Genomic DNA, 17,992 nt, shown 5'->3' on the forward strand with positions numbered 1-17,992 from the left:
CTGGTCCCCACACCCGTGTCCTGCTCCCTCCCAAGCTGCCCATCAATAATCCTATTTTCAAGCTCTTGGAAGGGGCATCTGCACACACACATGGGCCAAGAGGTGTGTGCCCTCAATTAAAGAAAAGGTTGTGGAGGTCAGCAATAAAGGGGCTGTGGCCTACAAGGAAGGCCACTTAACCTGCCCCAAAACTGAGCAGATAAAGCAGAAAACAGCAATGCAAATCGCCACTCAGAAGAGCAGAAGAAATGACTACACAAAATGGCTAAACTGAGGATCTTTGCTAAAATCATCTGCAACTTCATTCTGTGTCAAATCCCCTTTCAGCTCTTCAAATGTTTTAAGGCAGCAGTTGACAAGACTTGAACAGCATAAAATGTCACTAGAGTGGCACAGAGCTTTCTCAGAATTCCTGTTCTATATATAAATGTGTGTATATATATATATATATATACACACACGTAAAAATACATAGAATTTGCTGTTAGCAGGAGGAACTGGTGCTTTTTGCAGGGCTGTGTCAGAGCTGCTGGCTCTCAGCAGTGGAACAGCGCCTTCCAAACACCCGTGAAGTTTGGACTCCAAACACCCGTGGGGCTGGGCTCCTTCAGCACGTTTGATCTCCAAGTGGGAGAAAAGCGAGATTAGTTCCAGACTGTGATTTCCGCACCCCCCCGTCCCCCCCCCCAGATCTCTACTTAGCTCTCTTAAAATTCCAACACTTCTGGCGCATCCATGAGGAAACTGAGGCAGGCTGGAAGCACAGGGGAAATAAACACTAGGGACTCAAGGGCGTGCTTGCAAGAGCAAAGGAATCAAGCAGCTTTAAGCACAATTAACTGATTTTGGTTACGTTTAATACAGAAGTAAGAGTTTTCTGGCTGGTACACAGAGCAGGCCATTCACAGCCGCCTTTAAAAAAAGAAAGTCCGCTATTAAGAAGGTCCAAGATTTCAAGCTTGCGTTCTTGTGGCTGCATGTGGCAGTCGGGGTTGTGAGGGTGGCATTAGGGCACAAGTTTGTCGCGCTGCAGGAGACACGGGAGGGACCGAGTGTCCCCTGCACTGACAGGGCGCGGCCCCGCCCGTCGTGAGGGCAGCGCTGGCCACGCCCTTTTTCTGCTGGACACGCCCTTTTCCTGCTGGACACGCCCCCTTTCGCCTCTGAAACCGCCCCCTCGTCTGCGGCTCCGCCCCCAAGCGCCTCGCGCGCCTCTCTTTGGCCCTCGCGCCCACTGCGACCTCCCATTGGCTGGGGGAGTCGCCTCGTGCGCGCCGCGGCCTCCCATTGGCTGCGGCTGCCGCTGGTGTTGTTATTCCTGTTACTGCTCTAAGCGGGAGCGGCGCGGGTGGCACCTGTCACCTCTGCTCGCCTCCTGTCGCCTCCGGCCACCTTTTATCACTTTTTGTCACCTTTTATCGCCTCTTATCGCCTTTTATCAACTCCCGCCTCTCACTGCCATCTCTTTGCACCTCTTACTTCTTGCCGTCTCTTGTCCCCCGTCCCCGGTTACTTGCCGGAGCTCGCTCTCTCGGTCCCTGCCCGGGCCATGTCACTGCGCGGTGGCCGCGGGCTGGCGGCCATCTCCCCTCTGCCCTCCCCGGGCACAGCCGCGCTCACGCCGCTGTCACTGGATAGGGCTGACCCGGCGGTCCCGGACAGGTGAGGGGGGTGGCCGGGGTGCCTTTGTCCGGGGCTCGTGCCAAAGGACGCTTTTTGGGATCCCTCCTTCAGCTCCTGCCCCCGCCTCGCCGGGGCAAGAAGGGGCACCCGGGCCACGGACACTGCCCCGTGTCACCGACACTTGTCCGCCCGCAGGTACCAGGACACCCCTCAGAGGGGACGCGGGGCGCTGCCCCTCCCACGGCTGTGGCACACGCTGTCCCCGGAGCCGCTGGCCTCGGACTGCCCCGGGGACTCGGTGTCCTCGCAGCCCACGGATCCAGGTGAGGGACTGCGGCTGCTCCGCCCCACAGCCGTCCCCAACCGCTGCTGGCTCTGGGGTCGTGCCGAAGGTGTGGGAGGGGGGTCCGAGGGGCTCGAGGCTTTTTGGGGAGTGATGGGCAGGAGCCCGTGCCTGCGGTCCCTGGGGCTCAGCCAGGAGCCGCTCCGCTGGGGACCCTGCTCGGGGTGACGCGCAGCATTCCATGCGGGACCGCTGCTCCCGACGGCGCTGCCACCCGCCTGCTGGGGGCCTCCCTGCCCGGACCCATCCTGCCCGCTGTCCTGGGCTGCGGCCAGCTCCCCGATCCCCACACCGCGGCTATCCCTGTCCCTTGTTCCCGCAGCACTGGCACCGGACTCCCCCACACAGCAGAGCTCCGCAGCCGTGAGGGAAAAGTGAGTGGCCCCATCCCCGTGTCCCCCCGGGGACACCTCCTGGCCCTGGCCCTGGCCCTGGCCCTGGCCCTGGCCCTGGCCCTGCCTCTCCCAAGCAGCAGGGCTCGGTCTAAGCCCGGCTGTGTCCCCCAGTCTGTGTCTGGGAGGTGACAACCTGGGCTGCTTGGGCAGGGATGCGGATGCCATCCCCCCATAAAGCTCATCTCTGCTCTCCCCACAGCTTCCAGAAAATGATGCCGAACTCTGGGAGACGTCTCAAAGAGTAAGTGGAGGGGCTGTGTCCTTGCGGCAGGACACGAATGCTAGGCTGTCCCCGTGCTCAGGCTGTCCCTGTCCCAGACCCAAGAGCCAGGCTGTCCCCGTGCCCCTGCTGGGGTCCCACCCACTCAGGCCATTGGTGTTCGTTCAGTACCTGCCCCAGGTTCCTTTGGGGAGCTGTGGCTGCCCCGGGGAGCTGTTACCCCACCCTGAGGACGTAGAGGACAGAGGTGACAGTGGCAGAGGGGTGGGACACAGCGCTTTCATTCCACCCTTTCCTTTCCCTCCTCTTGCAGCAGGAAGCTCCTTGGCCAGAGGATGCACTCCTTGCCGGTAGGTGCTGGAGGCTGTGCAGGATCCTGCCGAGTCCCGGGACGAGCAGGGACGAGGAAGATGGAGCCAGCAGCGGGGGCAGGGATCCCGCACCTGTGCAGCACCTCTCACCCCCTGGCTGTCCCACAGAAGTGTCAGCTGGAAGCCAGACCGGTCCTGAAGGACATCTCCCAGCTCCAGGTGCGCAGGGACAGAGTGCAGCAGCGCCAGACGGAGCCCGAGGATGAGGGGGCAGCGGGACCTGGGGGTCAGGGACGGGGCAGAGGGGTGCTGATCCCGTGTCTTCCCCCGCTGCAGGAGGGCTTTGGCCCCAAAAAGCTGCAGAGGCCGGGCCAGCGGGACCGGCTGCCCGCCGGCCATGGGGCTGCCAGGAGGAACCTTCTTGCCAAGAGCCCTTCCCGCACACCAGAACTGCTGGTGAGAGACTGGAGGGCTCGGGAGGGCACCAAGAATGGCTGATCCTGCGGCTGGACGCGTTGGAGCTGCTGCCACAACCTCCCCATGGGTGGGGGCCTGCGGATGTGGGAGATGGGCGGGCTGGGAGGTCATTGGGACACCCTGACTGCAAGCCTGGAATGCACTGGGAGGTGGATGGAGCTTGGGTACGGGATCCATCCCTGCCTGGGGGTGGAAAGCAGCTGACAGGACTTGTCCCCTTCACCATCACCATCTCCTCTGCTTCTCCCCCAAGTCCCCCCAGCTGGTGCTCTGGCAGAGCGATGCCACCATGTGCCAGGGGATGGAGAACGGGCTGACCACGCCAGTGATGAAGAAGGAGGAGGCAAAGCTGGTATGTGGCAGCCTTTGGCATAGGATGGAGCCCCACAGTCCCCTCTCGGGGTCTCCAAAGGGGCCCAAGGTCCCTGAGGTGGGGGCTGGTTGGTGAGCAGCACCAGCCCTGCTGCTGGGGGCTCCCAACACCCCAGGCAGCAGCACGGGCTCTCCCCACAGCGTGCGGGGAAGCGCAGCCAGTGCCGGCAGCTCTTCCGCTCGTCCTGGCTGCCCGGCAGTGTCCCCAGGCCCGTCCTGAAGCGGGGACAGCCCTCGCACAGGGGCACCCCTGTCAAGGCTAAGAAGCAGAAGAGGGTGTCTGGCAGTCCTGACCAGGAGGCGTCGGTGCAGTTGGTGGGTGATGGGGAAGGGGAGGAGTGGGACCAGCCTGTCCAGCAGCACTGGGCCACGTCCCTGCTGTTCCAGAGCCTCTGATGTCATCTGGGGCTGTGTGTGTCTCCACAGGGAGTGGGGCTGGAGCCTTCCAGATCCGCCCAGCTTGAGGAGATGGAGAAAGTGCTGGCCAGCGATGAGCAGGAGCTCATTGGGGACTTCTCCATGGTAGAGCCACGAGGATGGTTCAGGGCTGCATTATTGGGAACAGGGACCATCACTGGAGCCCTGCAAGAGCCCAAAGCCAGCTGGTGGCCCTTGGCTGGGGACACAGGGCTGTGACTGCCCAGCATGCAGTCCCTGCACTGGATAAAGAGCCCCATCACTGCTCCTCTGGGTCCATGCCAATGCCACGGCCACATGTATCTGCCCTTTCCCCTCCTGCGGGTGCAGAACTGACCACTGGGAGCTCCTGGGCTGGGGGGACAGGTGCCACCCCCAGGACGTGTCCCTAGGACAGGGATGACCCCGCATCCTCTCTCCTCCAGCCTCACCTCCTGCCGACGGTGGAAGGGAAGGACCCAAGCCTGAAGTACATCTCCCCTGGCACGGTAAGGGGACAGTGACCCTTTGCCAGGCCCCCCAAGGGGCTGCCTGCCTATTCCACCCCCCACCTGCCCCCGTGTGTCCCCCCTTGGTGACTTGTTCCCCCCGCAGCTGGTGGCAGTGCTGACGGGGCACTTCAGCAGCTTCCTCGAGAGCAGCATCGTGGTGGACTGCCGGTACCCCTACGAATACGAGGGGGGCCACATCACGGTCAAAACTCCACACTCCCCCCGCCCTCTGTGCTCCTGGGACTGGGAGGAACGGGAGGAACCGCCACGAGGGGTTGAGCATAACGCCAGCAAGGGGTTCAGGATCGCCCGGGATTTGTTGAGTACCCTCTGAGAGATGAAGCAAAGATATAGAGCTCCCAGAGAGGAGTAAAGCAGCCTCACCAGAGGTACTCTGAGCCTCCAGAGAGCTTGAGCAGCCCCTCAGGAAGGGTACAGAGCTGCCCAGAGGGACAGAGCAGCCCCAAGGGGTGTGTCAAGACACTCCCTAAAAGGTTGATTCCCAGCTGGAAAGAGGAGTATGACAGTGGGGGAGGCTGTGGGGCAGCGTCCGAGGGTCCCTGCAGAAAATGAAATGGGAGGCAGAATGGAGAAAGGTGCCTCGTGTGTCCATCCCCAGGGTGCTGTCAACCTGCCGCTGCAGCGGGATGTGGAGGAATTCCTGCTGGAGCAGCCCAGTGTGGCGCTGGACAGCAGCAAGAGGGTGATCGTCATCTTCCACTGCGAGTTCTCTGTTGAAAGGGGCCCCAAAATGTGAGCGATGCCTCGGTGGGGGGAGGGCACTTTGGGGTCTGCCCGTCCCCCAGGCACGCCTGGATCCCCGCACGGGGCTGATCCCGTGGCCTTTCCCTGAGTCACAGGTGCAAGTTCCTGCGGGAGAGGGATCGGTCCTGCCACGAGTACCCGCAGCTGCAGTACCCTGAGCTCTACGTCTTGAACGGGGGGTACCGCGAGTTCTTCTTCCAGTTCCCGGTGAGTCCCCTCCCGGTGTCCCCTCGCTGGCAGGAGCTGAGGGGGGCGCACGGCAGTGGGGAGGGGCAGTTCTGGCTCTGAGCCCCTTCCCTGCAATGGGGCTGACGGAGCCGTGCGTTGCAGAGCCACTGCGAGCCCCGGGACTATCGGCCCATGGCGCACCCGGCGTTCAAGGAGGAGCTGCGCAAATTCCGCGGGCAGAGCCGGCGCGGCCGGCGGGAGCTCTTGGTCCGCGGGCGGGACCTGTGACCATCCATCCATCCATCCATCCATCCATCCATCCATCCATCCATCCATCCATGCATCCCACCGGGGAACAACTGTAGGAAGAGTTCCCTTGGCCAGGGATGCGCCTCGGCTTGCTCTTGTTTGTTAGGATGTGTTTGGGAAGGTATTTAGAGTTAAGATTGGTTTTGCGTTTGTTTATTGTTACAAATGGTTTTGTTTTGTTTTTTGCTATAAGTATTTTTTATTTATGGTCTTCCATATTTTTTGTTTATTGTAAATAGTTTATTGTTATTAATATTTTTGTGTTTGTCTGTTGCTAGGATGGTTTGTTAATTACAATGTCTGTTAATAAACTCCTATTGTAGGAGAACAAACCTGGCTCCTGAGCTGTCCCTGCCCACACCAGGGCTCTGCAATAGGAACGGAGGGGTGGGGGGACGGGCAGGCTGGGATGGAGGACTCTGGGGCTCTGGGGACAGGGACAGCTGCTGGCAGAGGACAGGGATAGGGTTTCCCTGGGCTGTGGTGGCTTCCCCACAGACAAGGTGGGTGGGGAAGGGGCAAGTGTTGGCCCCTTGGCTGCTGCTCCTGCAGGGTGGGGCGGCAGCAGTATGGCCCTGGACCCGCATGGGACCCTCTTTCCTGGACATGCTGGGCTTGGCAGGACCCCTGGGAAACTTGGGGCTGCTGTGGGACCCCCGCAGCCAGGACACTCTCTTTTCTCAGGAGGTCTCCTGAACTTTGCAGCATTCCCCTCTGAGCTGGGACACTCATTCCTCCCAGCAGGACTCCCAGAAAGTGTGGCAGCCCCCATTTGGGGGTTAGGGTTCATCAAGACACTCAGGAGCATTAATCCCTCATGTTCTGAGACCCTCCTGTAGTGATTAAGCCCCCATGTCCATGGGATCCCCAAGGTATTGACGCCCCTTGTGAGTGTGGCTGTGCTCATCAGGACCCCCAGGCCAGTAACACCTCATCCCTCTGCCTGGGACCCCCAAAGCCATGTCACCCTCATGAGAGGGGGGCGCTTCTGGTCTTTGCAGGACCCCCAGGGCTGTGGCAATAATTTTCTGGGGGACAGAGCTCTGTGGGATCCCCATGGCTGTGGGGTCTGGAAGGGGTGGGTGTCCTTAACACAAGGGTCCCCCATTCTGACCCTGGCAAGTGGCCACCCAGTGCCAAGTGCTTCAGTCATCCTTCCATCCTCCCCTCCACCTTCCCACATTCCTGATCCGCTCCCTAGAGGGGCTTTTCTATGTGCCCCCTTCCCCAGCCAGGTGACAGCGGCCTGGATATTTGTGTTGGGCCTTGCCTTTGCTTTGGTTTGGCCCCGCGAGAGAACCCAAAAAATATCCCCCAAATCCTCCTGGCTCCCCGTTTGTGCCTCCTGGTCCCCACACCCGTGTCCTGCTCCCTCCCAAGCTGCCCATCAATAATCCTATTTTCAAGCTCTTGGAAGGGGCATCTGCACACACACATGGGCCAAGAGGTGTGTGCCCTCAATTAAAGAAAAGGTTGTGGAGGTCAGCAATAAAGGGGCTGTGGCCTACAAGGAAGGCCACTTAACCTGCCCCAAAACTGAGCAGATAAAGCAGAAAACAGCAATGCAAATCGCCACTCAGAAGAGCAGAAGAAATGACTACACAAAATGGCTAAACTGAGGATCTTTGCTAAAATCATCTGCAACTTCATTCTGTGTCAAATCCCCTTTCAGCTCTTCAAATGTTTTAAGGCAGCAGTTGACAAGACTTGAACAGCATAAAATGTCACTAGAGTGGCACAGAGCTTTCTCAGAATTCCTGTTCTATATATAAATGTGTGTATATATATATATATATATACACACACGTAAAAATACATAGAATTTGCTGTTAGCAGGAGGAACTGGTGCTTTTTGCAGGGCTGTGTCAGAGCTGCTGGCTCTCAGCAGTGGAACAGCGCCTTCCAAACACCCGTGAAGTTTGGACTCCAAACACCCGTGGGGCTGGGCTCCTTCAGCACGTTTGATCTCCAAGTGGGAGAAAAGCGAGATTAGTTCCAGACTGTGATTTCCGCACCCCCCCGTCCCCCCCCCCAGATCTCTACTTAGCTCTCTTAAAATTCCAACACTTCTGGCGCATCCATGAGGAAACTGAGGCAGGCTGGAAGCACAGGGGAAATAAACACTAGGGACTCAAGGGCGTGCTTGCAAGAGCAAAGGAATCAAGCAGCTTTAAGCACAATTAACTGATTTTGGTTACGTTTAATACAGAAGTAAGAGTTTTCTGGCTGGTACACAGAGCAGGCCATTCACAGCCGCCTTTAAAAAAAGAAAGTCCGCTATTAAGAAGGTCCAAGATTTCAAGCTTGCGTTCTTGTGGCTGCATGTGGCAGTCGGGGTTGTGAGGGTGGCATTAGGGCACAAGTTTGTCGCGCTGCAGGAGACACGGGAGGGACCGAGTGTCCCCTGCACTGACAGGGCGCGGCCCCGCCCGTCGTGAGGGCAGCGCTGGCCACGCCCTTTTTCTGCTGGACACGCCCTTTTCCTGCTGGACACGCCCCCTTTCGCCTCTGAAACCGCCCCCTCGTCTGCGGCTCCGCCCCCAAGCGCCTCGCGCGCCTCTCTTTGGCCCTCGCGCCCACTGCGACCTCCCATTGGCTGGGGGAGTCGCCTCGTGCGCGCCGCGGCCTCCCATTGGCTGCGGCTGCCGCTGGTGTTGTTATTCCTGTTACTGCTCTAAGCGGGAGCGGCGCGGGTGGCACCTGTCACCTCTGCTCGCCTCCTGTCGCCTCCGGCCACCTTTTATCACTTTTTGTCACCTTTTATCGCCTCTTATCGCCTTTTATCAACTCCCGCCTCTCACTGCCATCTCTTTGCACCTCTTACTTCTTGCCGTCTCTTGTCCCCCGTCCCCGGTTACTTGCCGGAGCTCGCTCTCTCGGTCCCTGCCCGGGCCATGTCACTGCGCGGTGGCCGCGGGCTGGCGGCCATCTCCCCTCTGCCCTCCCCGGGCACAGCCGCGCTCACGCCGCTGTCACTGGATAGGGCTGACCCGGCGGTCCCGGACAGGTGAGGGGGGTGGCCGGGGTGCCTTTGTCCGGGGCTCGTGCCAAAGGACGCTTTTTGGGATCCCTCCTTCAGCTCCTGCCCCCGCCTCGCCGGGGCAAGAAGGGGCACCCGGGCCACGGACACTGCCCCGTGTCACCGACACTTGTCCGCCCGCAGGTACCAGGACACCCCTCAGAGGGGACGCGGGGCGCTGCCCCTCCCACGGCTGTGGCACACGCTGTCCCCGGAGCCGCTGGCCTCGGACTGCCCCGGGGACTCGGTGTCCTCGCAGCCCACGGATCCAGGTGAGGGACTGCGGCTGCTCCGCCCCACAGCCGTCCCCAACCGCTGCTGGCTCTGGGGTCGTGCCGAAGGTGTGGGAGGGGGGTCCGAGGGGCTCGAGGCTTTTTGGGGAGTGATGGGCAGGAGCCCGTGCCTGCGGTCCCTGGGGCTCAGCCAGGAGCCGCTCCGCTGGGGACCCTGCTCGGGGTGACGCGCAGCATTCCATGCGGGACCGCTGCTCCCGACGGCGCTGCCACCCGCCTGCTGGGGGCCTCCCTGCCCGGACCCATCCTGCCCGCTGTCCTGGGCTGCGGCCAGCTCCCCGATCCCCACACCGCGGCTATCCCTGTCCCTTGTTCCCGCAGCACTGGCACCGGACTCCCCCACACAGCAGAGCTCCGCAGCCGTGAGGGAAAAGTGAGTGGCCCCATCCCCGTGTCCCCCCGGGGACACCTCCTGGCCCTGGCCCTGGCCCTGGCCCTGCCTCTCCCGAGCAGCAGGGCTCGGTCTAAGCCCGGCTGTGTCCCCCAGTCTGTGTCTGGGAGGTGACAACCTGGGCTGCTTGGGCAGGGATGCGGATGCCATCCCCCCATAAAGCTCATCTCTGCTCTCCCCACAGCTTCCAGAAAATGATGCCGAACTCTGGGAGACGTCTCAAAGAGTAAGTGGAGGGGCTGTGTCCTTGCGGCAGGACACGAATGCTAGGCTGTCCCCGTGCTCAGGCTGTCCCTGTCCCAGACCCAAGAGCCAGGCTGTCCCCGTGCCCCTGCTGGGGTCCCACCCACTCAGGCCATTGGTGTTCGTTCAGTACCTGCCCCAGGTTCCTTTGGGGAGCTGTGGCTGCCCCGGGGAGCTGTTACCCCACCCTGAGGACGTAGAGGACAGAGGTGACAGTGGCAGAGGGGTGGGACACAGCGCTTTCATTCCACCCTTTCCTTTCCCTCCTCTTGCAGCAGGAAGCTCCTTGGCCAGAGGATGCACTCCTTGCCGGTAGGTGCTGGAGGCTGTGCAGGATCCTGCCGAGTCCCCGGACGAGCAGGGAGGAGGAAGATGGAGCCAGCAGCGGGGGCAGGGATCCCGCACCTGTGCAGCACCTCTCACCCCCTGGCTGTCCCACAGAAGTGTCAGCTGGAAGCCAGACCGGTCCTGAAGGACATCTCCCAGCTCCAGGTGCGCAGGGACAGAGTGCAGCAGCGCCAGACGGAGCCCGAGGATGAGGGGGCAGCGGGACCTGGGGGTCAGGGAGGGGGCAGAGGGGTGCTGATCCCGTGTCTTCCCCCGCTGCAGGAGGGCTTTGGCCCCAAAAAGCTGCAGAGGCCGGGCCAGCGGGACCGGCTGCCCGCCGGCCATGGGGCTGCCAGGAGGAACCTTCTTGCCAAGAGCCCTTCCCGCACACCAGAACTGCTGGTGAGAGACTGGAGGGCTCGGGAGGGCACCAAGAATGGCTGATCCTGCGGCTGGACGCGTTGGAGCTGCTGCCACAACCTCCCCATGGGTGGGGGCCTGCGGATGTGGGAGATGGGCGGGCTGGGAGGTCATTGGGACACCCTGACTGCAAGCCTGGAATGCACTGGGAGGTGGATGGAGCTTGGGTACGGGATCCATCCCTGCGTGGGGGTGGAAAGCAGCTGACAGGACTTGTCCCCTTCACCATCTCCTCTGCTTCTCCCCCAAGTCCCCCCAGCTGGTGCTCTGGCAGAGCGATGCCACCATGTGCCAGGGGATGGAGAACGGGCTGACCACGCCAGTGATGAAGAAGGAGGAGGCAAAGCTGGTATGTGGCAGCCTTTGGCATAGGATGGAGCCCCACAGTCCCCTCTCGGGGTCTCCAAAGGGGCCCAAGGTCCCTGAGGTGGGGGCTGGTTGGTGAGCAGCACCAGCCCTGCTGCTGGGGGCTCCCAACACCCCAGGCAGCAGCACGGGCTCTCCCCACAGCGTGCGGGGAAGCGCAGCCAGTGCCGGCAGCTCTTCCGCTCGTCCTGGCTGCCCGGCAGTGTCCCCAGGCCCGTCCTGAAGCGGGGACAGCCCTCGCACAGGGGCACCCCTGTCAAGGCTAAGAAGCAGAAGAGGGTGTCTGGCAGTCCTGACCAGGAGGCGTCGGTGCAGTTGGTGGGTGATGGGGAAGGGGAGGAGTGGGACCAGCCTGTCCAGCAGCACTGGGCCACGTCCCTGCGGTTCCAGAGCCTCTGATGTCATCTGGGGCTGTGTGTGTCTCCACAGGGCGTGGGGCTGGAGCCTTCCAGATCCGCCCAGCTTGAGGAGATGGAGAAAGTGCTGGCCAGCGATGAGCAGGAGCTCATTGGGGACTTCTCCATGGTAGAGCCACGAGGATGGGGCAGGGCTGCATTATTGGGAGCAGGGACCATCACTGGAGCCCTGCAAGAGCCCAAAGCCAGCTGGTGGCCCTTGGCTGGGGACACAGGGCTGTGACTGCCCAGCATGCAGTCCCTGCACTGGATAAAGAGCCCCATCACTGCTCCTCTGGGTCCATGCCAATGCCACGGCCACATGTATCTGCCCTTTCCCCTCCTGTGGGTGCAGAACTGACCACTGGGAGCTCCTGGGCTGGGGGGACAGGTGCCACCCCCAGGACGTGTCCCTAGGACAGGGATGACCCCGCATCCTCTCTCCTCCAGCCTCACCTCCTGCCGACGGTGGAAGGGAAGGACCCAAGCCTGAAGTACATCTCCCCTGGCACGGTAAGGGGACAGTGACCCTTTGCCAGGCCCCCCAAGGGGCTGCCTGCCTATTCCACCCCCCACCTGCCCCCGTGTGTCCCCCCTTGGTGACTTGTTCCCCCCGCAGCTGGTGGCAGTGCTGACGGGGCACTTCAGCAGCTTCCTCGAGAGCAGCATCGTGGTGGACTGCCGGTACCCCTACGAATACGAGGGGGGCCACATCACGGTCAGAACTCCACGCTCCCCCCGCCCTCTGTGCTCCTGGGACTGGGAGGAACGGGAGGAACCGCCACGAGGGGTTGAGCATAACGCCAGCAAGGGGTTCAGGATCGCCCGGGATTTGTTGAGTACCCTCTGAGAGATGAAGCAAAGATATAGAGCTCCCAGAGAGGAGTAAAGCAGCCTCACCAGAGGTACTCTGAGCCTCCAGAGAGCTTGAGCAGCCCCTCAGGAAGGGTACAGAGCTGCCCAGAGGGACAGAGCAGCCCCAAGGGGAGTGTCAAGACACTCCCTAAAAGGTTGATTCCCAGCTGGAAAGAGGAGCATGACAGTGGGGGAGGCTGTGGGGCAGCGTCCGTGGGTCCCTGCAGAAAATGAAATGGGAGGCAGAGTGGAGAAAGGTGCCTCGTGTGTCCGTCCCCAGGGTGCTGTCAACCTGCCGCTGCAGCGGGATGTGGAGGAATTCCTGCTGGAGCAGCCCAGTGTGGCGCTGGACAGCAGCAAGAGGGTGATCGTCATCTTCCACTGCGAGTTCTCTGTTGAAAGGGGCCCCAAAATGTGAGCGATGCCTCGGTGGGGGGAGGGCACTTTGGGGTCTGCCCGTCCCCCAGGCACGCCTGGATGCCCGCACGGGGCTGATCCCGTGGCCTTTCCCTGAGTCACAGGTGCAAGTTCCTGCGGGAGAGGGATCGGTCCTGCCACGAGTACCCGCAGCTGCAGTACCCTGAGCTCTACGTCTTGAACGGGGGGTACCGCGAGTTCTTCTTCCAGTTCCCGGTGAGTCCCCTCCCGGTGTCCCCTCGCTGGCAGGAGCTGAGGGGGGCGCACGGCAGTGGGGAGGGGCAGTTCTGGCTCTGAGCCCCTTCCCTGCAATGGGGCTGACGGAGCCGTGCGTTGCAGAGCCACTGCGAGCCCCGGGACTATCGGCCCATGGCGCACCCGGCGTTCAAGGAGGAGCTGCGCAAATTCCGCGGGCAGAGCCGGCGCGGCCGGCGGGAGCTCTTGGTCCGCGGGCGGGACCTGTGACCATCCATCCATCCATCCATCCATCCATCCATCCATCCATCCATCCATGCATCCCACCGGGGAACAACTGTAGGAAGAGTTCCCTTGGCCAGGGATGCGCCTCGGCTTGCTCTTGTTTGTTAGGATGTGTTTGGGAAGGTATTTAGAGTTAAGATTGGTTTTGCGTTTGTTTATTGTTACAAATGGTTTTGTTTTGTTTTTTGCTATAAGTATTTTTTATTTATGGTCTTCCATATTTTTTGCTTATTGTAAATAGTTTATTGTTATTAATATTTTTGTGTTTGTCTGTTGCTAGGATGGTTTGTTAATTACAATGTCTGTTAATAAACTCCTATTGTAGGAGAACAAACCTGGCTCCTGAGCTGTCCCTGCCCACACCAGGGCTCTGCAATAGGAACGGAGGGGTGGGGGGACGGGCAGGCTGGGATGGAGGACTCTGGGGCTCTGGGGACAGGGACAGCTGCTGGCAGAGGACAGGGATAGGGTTTCCCTGGGCTGTGGTGGCTTCCCCACAGACAAGGTGGGTGGGGAAGGGGCAAGTGTTGGCCCCATGGCTGCTGCTCCTGCAGGGTGGGGCGGCAGCAGTGTGGCCCTGGACCCGCATGGGACCCTCTTTCCTGGACATGCTGGGCTTGGCAGGACCCCTGGGAAACTTGGGGCTGCTGTGGGACCCCCGCAGCCAGGACACTCTCTTTTCTCAGGAGGTCTCCTGAACTTTGCAGCATTCCCCTCTGAGCTGGGACACTCATTCCTCCCAGCAGGACTCCCAGAAAGTGTGGCAGCCCCCATTTGGGTGTTAGGGTTCATCAAGACACTCAGGAGCATTAATCCCTCATGTTCTGAGACCCTCCTGTAGTGATTAAGCCCCCATGTCCATGGGATCCCCAAGGTATTGACACCCCTTGTGAGTGTGGCTGTGCTCATCAGGACCCCCAGGCCAGTAACACCTCATCCCTCTGCCTGGGACCCCCAAAGCCATGTCACCCTCATGAGAGGGGGGCGCTTCTGGTCTTTTCAGGACCCCCAGGGCTGTGGCAATAATTTTCTGGGGGACAGAGCTCTGTGGGATCCCCATGGCTGTGGGGTCTGGAAGGGGTGGGTGTCCTTAACACAAGGGTCCCCCATTCTGACCCTGGCAAGTGGCCACCCAGTGCCAAGTGCTTCAGTCATCCTTCCATCCTCCCCTCCACCTTCCCACATTCCTGATCCGCTCCCTAGAGGGGCTTTTCTATGCGCCCCCTTCCCCAGCCAGGTGACAGCGGCCTGGATATTTGTGTTGGGCCTTGCCTTTGCTTTGGTTTGGCCCCGCGAGAGAACCCAAAAAATATCCCCCAAATCCTCCTGGCTCCCCGTTTGTGCCTCCTGGTCCCCACACCCGTGTCCTGCTCCCTCCCAAGCTGCCCATCAATAATCCTATTTTCAAGCTGTTGGAAGGGGCATCTGCACACACACATGGGCCAAGAGGTGTGTGCCCTCAATTAAAGAAAAGGTTGTGGAGGTCAGCAATAAAGGGGCTGTGGCATACAAGGAAGGCCACTTAACCTGCCCCAAAACTGAGCAGATAAAGCAGAAAACAGCAATGCAAATCACCACTCAGAAGAGCAGAAGAAATGACTCCACAAAATGGCTAAACTGAGGATCTTTGCTAAAATCATCTGCAACTTCATTCTGTGTCAAATCCCCTTTCAGCTCTTCAAATGTTTTAAGGCAGCAGTTGACAAGACTTGAACAGCATAAAATGTCACTAGAGTGGCACAGAGCTTTCTCAGAATTCCTGTTCTATATATAAATGTGTATATATATATAAATGTGTATATATATATATATAAACACATAAAAATACATAGAATTTGCTGTTAGCAGGAGGAACTGGTGCTTTTTGCAGGGCTGTGTCAGAGCTGCTGGCTCTCAGCAGTGGAACAGCGCCTTCCAAACACCCGTGAAGTTTGGACTCCAAACACCCGTGGGGCTGGGCTCCTTCGGCACGCTTGATCTCCAAGTGGGAGAAAAGCGAGATTAGTTCCAGACTGTGATTTCCGCCCCCCCCCCCCCCCCCCCCAGGTCTCTACTTAGCTCTCTTAAAATTCCAACACTTCTGGCGCATCCATGAGGAAACTGAGGCAGGCTGGAAGCACAGGGGAAATAAACACTAGGGACTCAAGGGCGTGCTTGCAAGAGCAAAGGAATCAAGCAGCTTTAAGCACAATTAACTGATTTTGGTTACGTTTAATACAGAAGTAAGAGTTTTCTGGCTGGTACACAGAGCAGGCCATTCACAGCCGCCTTTAAAAAAAGAAAGTCCGCTATTAAGAAGGTCCAAGATTTCAAGCTTGCGTTCTTGTGGCTGCATGTGGCAGTCGGGGTTGTGAGGGTGGCATTAGGGCACAAGTTTGTCGCGCTGCAGGAGACACGGGAGGGACCGAGTGTCCCCTGCACTGACAGGGCGCGGCCCCGCCCGTCGTGAGGGCAGCGCTGGCCACGCCCTTTTTCTGCTGAACACGCCCCCTTTTTCTGCTGGACACGCCCCCTTTCGCCTCTGAAACCGCCCCCTCGTCTGCGGCTCCGCCCCCAAGCGCCTTGCGCGCCTCTCTTTGGCCCTCGCGCCCACTGCGACCTCCCATTGGCTGGGGGAGTCGCCTCGTGCGCGCCGCGGCCTCCCATTGGCTGCGGCTGCCGCTGGTGTTGTTATTCCTGTTACTGCTCTAAGCGGGAGCGGCGCGGGTGGCACCTGTCACCTCTGCTCGCCTCCTGTCGCCTCCGGCCACCTTTTATCACTTTTTGTCACCTTTTATCGCCTCTTATCGCCTTTTATCAACTCCCGCCTCTCACTGCCATCTCTTTGCACCTCTTACTTCTTGCCGTCTCTTGTCCCCCGTCCCCGGTTACTTGCCGGAGCTCGCTCTCTCGGTCCCTGCCCGGGCCATGTCACTGCGCGGTGGCCGCGGGCTGGCGGCCATCTCCCCTCTGCCCTCCCCGGGCACAGCCGCGCTCACGCCGCTGTCACTGGATAGGGCTGACCCGGCGGTCCCGGACAGGTGACGGGGGTGGCCGGGGTGCCTTTGTCCGGGGCTCGTGCCAAAGGACGCTTTTTGGGATCCCTTCCTCAGCTCCTGCCCCCGCCTCGCCGGGGCAAGAAGGGGCACCCGGGCCACGGACACTGCCCCGTGTCACCGACACTTGTCCGCCCGCAGGTACCAGGACACCCCTCAGAGGGGACGCGGGGCGCTGCCCCTCCCGCGGCTGTGGCACACGCTGTCCCCGGAGCCGCTGGCCTCGGACTGCCCCGGGGACTCGGTGTCCTCGCAGCCCACGGATCCAGGTGAGGGACTGCGGCTGCTCCGCCCCACAGCCGTCCCCAACCGCTGCTGGCTCTGGGGTCGTGCCGAAGGTGTGGGAGGGGGGTCCGAGGGGCTCGAGGCTTTTTGGGGAGTGATGGGCAGGAGCCCGTGCCTGCGGTCCCTGGGGCTCAGCCAGGAGCCGCTCCGCTGGGGACCCTGCTCGGGGTGACGCGCAGCATTCCATGCGGGACCGCTGCTCCCGACGGCGCTGCCACCCGCCTGCTGGGGGCCTCCCTGCCCGGACCCATCCTGCCCGCTGTCCTGGGCTGCGGCCAGCTCCCCGATCCCCACACCGCGGCTATCCCTGTCCCTTGTTCCCGCAGCACTGGCACCGGACTCCCCCACACAGCAGAGCTCCGCAGCCGTGAGGGAAAAGTGAGTGGCCCCATCCCCGTGTCCCCCCGGGGACACCTCCTGGCCCTGGCCCTGGCCCTGGCCCTGCCTCTCCCGAGCAGCAGGGCTCGGTCTAAGCCCGGCTGTGTCCCCCAGTCTGTGTCTGGGAGGTGACAACCTGGGCTGCTTGGGCAGGGATGCGGATGCCATCCCCCCATAAAGCTCATCTCTGCTCTCCCCACAGCTTCCAGAAAATGATGCCGAACTCTGGGAGACGTCTCAAAGAGTAAGTGGAGGGGCTGTGTCCTTGCGGCAGGACACGAATGCTAGGCTGTCCCCGTGCTCAGGCTGTCCCTGTCCCAGACCCAAGAGCCAGGCTGTCCCCGTGCCCCTCCTGGGTCCCACCCACTCAGGCCATTGGTGTTCGTTCAGTACCTGCCCCAGGTTCCTTTGGGGAGCTGTGGCTGCCCCGGGGAGCTGTTACCCCACCCTGAGGACGTAGGGGACAGAGGTGACAGTGGCAGAGGGCTGGGACACAGCGCTTTCATTCCATCCTTTCCTTTCCCTCCTCTTGCAGCAGGAAGCTCCTTGGCCAGAGGATGCACTCCTTGCCGGTAGGTGCTGGAGGCTGTGCAGGATCCTGCCGAGTCCCCGGACGAGCAGGGACGAGGAAGATGGAGCCAGCAGCGGGGGCAGGGATCCCGCACCTGTGCAGCACCTCTCACCCCCTGGCTGTCCCACAGAAGTGTCAGCTGGAAGCCAGACCGGTCCTGAAGGACATCTCCCAGCTCCAGGTGCGCAGGGACAGAGTGCAGCAGCGCCAGACGGAGCCCGAGGATGAGGGGGCAGCGGGACCTGGGGGTCAGGGAGGGGGCAGAGGGGTGCTGATCCCGTGTCTTCCCCCGCTGCAGGAGGGCTTTGGCCCCAAAAAGCTGCAGAGGCCGGGCCAGCGGGACCGGCTGCCCGCCGGCCATGGGGCTGCCAGGAGCAACCTTCTTGCCCAGAGCCCTTCCCGCACACCAGAACTGCTGGTGAGAGACTGGAGGGCTCGGGAGGGCACCAAGAATGGCTGATCCTGCGGCTGGACGCGTTGGAGCTGCTGCCACAACCTCCCCATGGGTGGGGGCCTGCGGATGTGGGAGATGGGCGGGCTGGGAGGTCATTGGGACACCCTGACTGCAAGCCTGGAATGCACTGGGAGGTGGATGGAGCTTGGGTACGGGATCCATCCCTGCGTGG

The 17,992-nt window shown here is 61.1% G+C and overlaps 2 protein-coding genes across 2 annotated transcripts; both read left to right on the top strand.

The window, feature by feature from the left end:
- Positions 1-1,549: 1,549 nt before the first annotated feature.
- On the top strand, positions 1,550-5,870 carry LOC134056655 (M-phase inducer phosphatase 2-like). Its single transcript, XM_062513512.1, has 14 exons — positions 1,550-1,662; positions 1,819-2,130; positions 2,561-2,602; positions 2,895-2,931; positions 3,058-3,162; positions 3,232-3,349; positions 3,600-3,721; positions 3,883-4,056; positions 4,168-4,263; positions 4,584-4,646; positions 4,753-4,851; positions 5,269-5,402; positions 5,510-5,621; positions 5,745-5,870. Exons 1-14 carry the CDS (start codon positions 1,550-1,552, stop codon positions 5,868-5,870), a joined length of 1,653 nt encoding a protein of 550 aa, XP_062369496.1.
- Positions 5,871-8,785: 2,915 nt separating this feature from the next.
- On the top strand, positions 8,786-13,082 carry LOC134056657 (M-phase inducer phosphatase 2-like). Its single transcript, XM_062513514.1, has 14 exons — positions 8,786-8,898; positions 9,055-9,366; positions 9,779-9,820; positions 10,113-10,149; positions 10,276-10,380; positions 10,450-10,558; positions 10,803-10,933; positions 11,095-11,268; positions 11,380-11,475; positions 11,796-11,858; positions 11,965-12,063; positions 12,481-12,614; positions 12,722-12,833; positions 12,957-13,082. Exons 1-14 carry the CDS (start codon positions 8,786-8,788, stop codon positions 13,080-13,082), a joined length of 1,653 nt encoding a protein of 550 aa, XP_062369498.1.
- The last annotated feature ends 4,910 nt before the right edge of the window (positions 13,083-17,992 follow it).

The sequence above is a fragment of the Cinclus cinclus genome, chromosome Z, assembly GCF_963662255.1.
Source record: "Cinclus cinclus chromosome Z, bCinCin1.1, whole genome shotgun sequence".
NCBI classification, from domain to species: Eukaryota; Metazoa; Chordata; class Aves; order Passeriformes; family Cinclidae; genus Cinclus; species Cinclus cinclus.

What these genes read in the sequence shown, in the direction of transcription:
- LOC134056655 (XM_062513512.1), top strand. Translation starts at nt 1,550, where the DNA reads ATGTCACTGCGCGGTGGCCGCGGGCTGGCGGCCATCTCCCCTCTGCCC. An exon ending in AGTACATCTCCCCTGGCACG is followed by an intron (nt 4,647 to 4,752) that starts GTAAGGGGACAG and finishes TTCCCCCCGCAG; the next exon opens with CTGGTGGCAGTGCTGACGGG. An exon ending in ACGAGGGGGGCCACATCACG is followed by an intron (nt 4,852 to 5,268) that starts GTCAAAACTCCA and finishes GTCCATCCCCAG; the next exon opens with GGTGCTGTCAACCTGCCGCT.
- LOC134056657 (XM_062513514.1), top strand. Translation starts at nt 8,786, where the DNA reads ATGTCACTGCGCGGTGGCCGCGGGCTGGCGGCCATCTCCCCTCTGCCC. An exon ending in AGAAGGAGGAGGCAAAGCTG is followed by an intron (nt 10,934 to 11,094) that starts GTATGTGGCAGC and finishes CTCTCCCCACAG; the next exon opens with CGTGCGGGGAAGCGCAGCCA. An exon ending in AGTTCTTCTTCCAGTTCCCG is followed by an intron (nt 12,834 to 12,956) that starts GTGAGTCCCCTC and finishes CGTGCGTTGCAG; the next exon opens with AGCCACTGCGAGCCCCGGGA.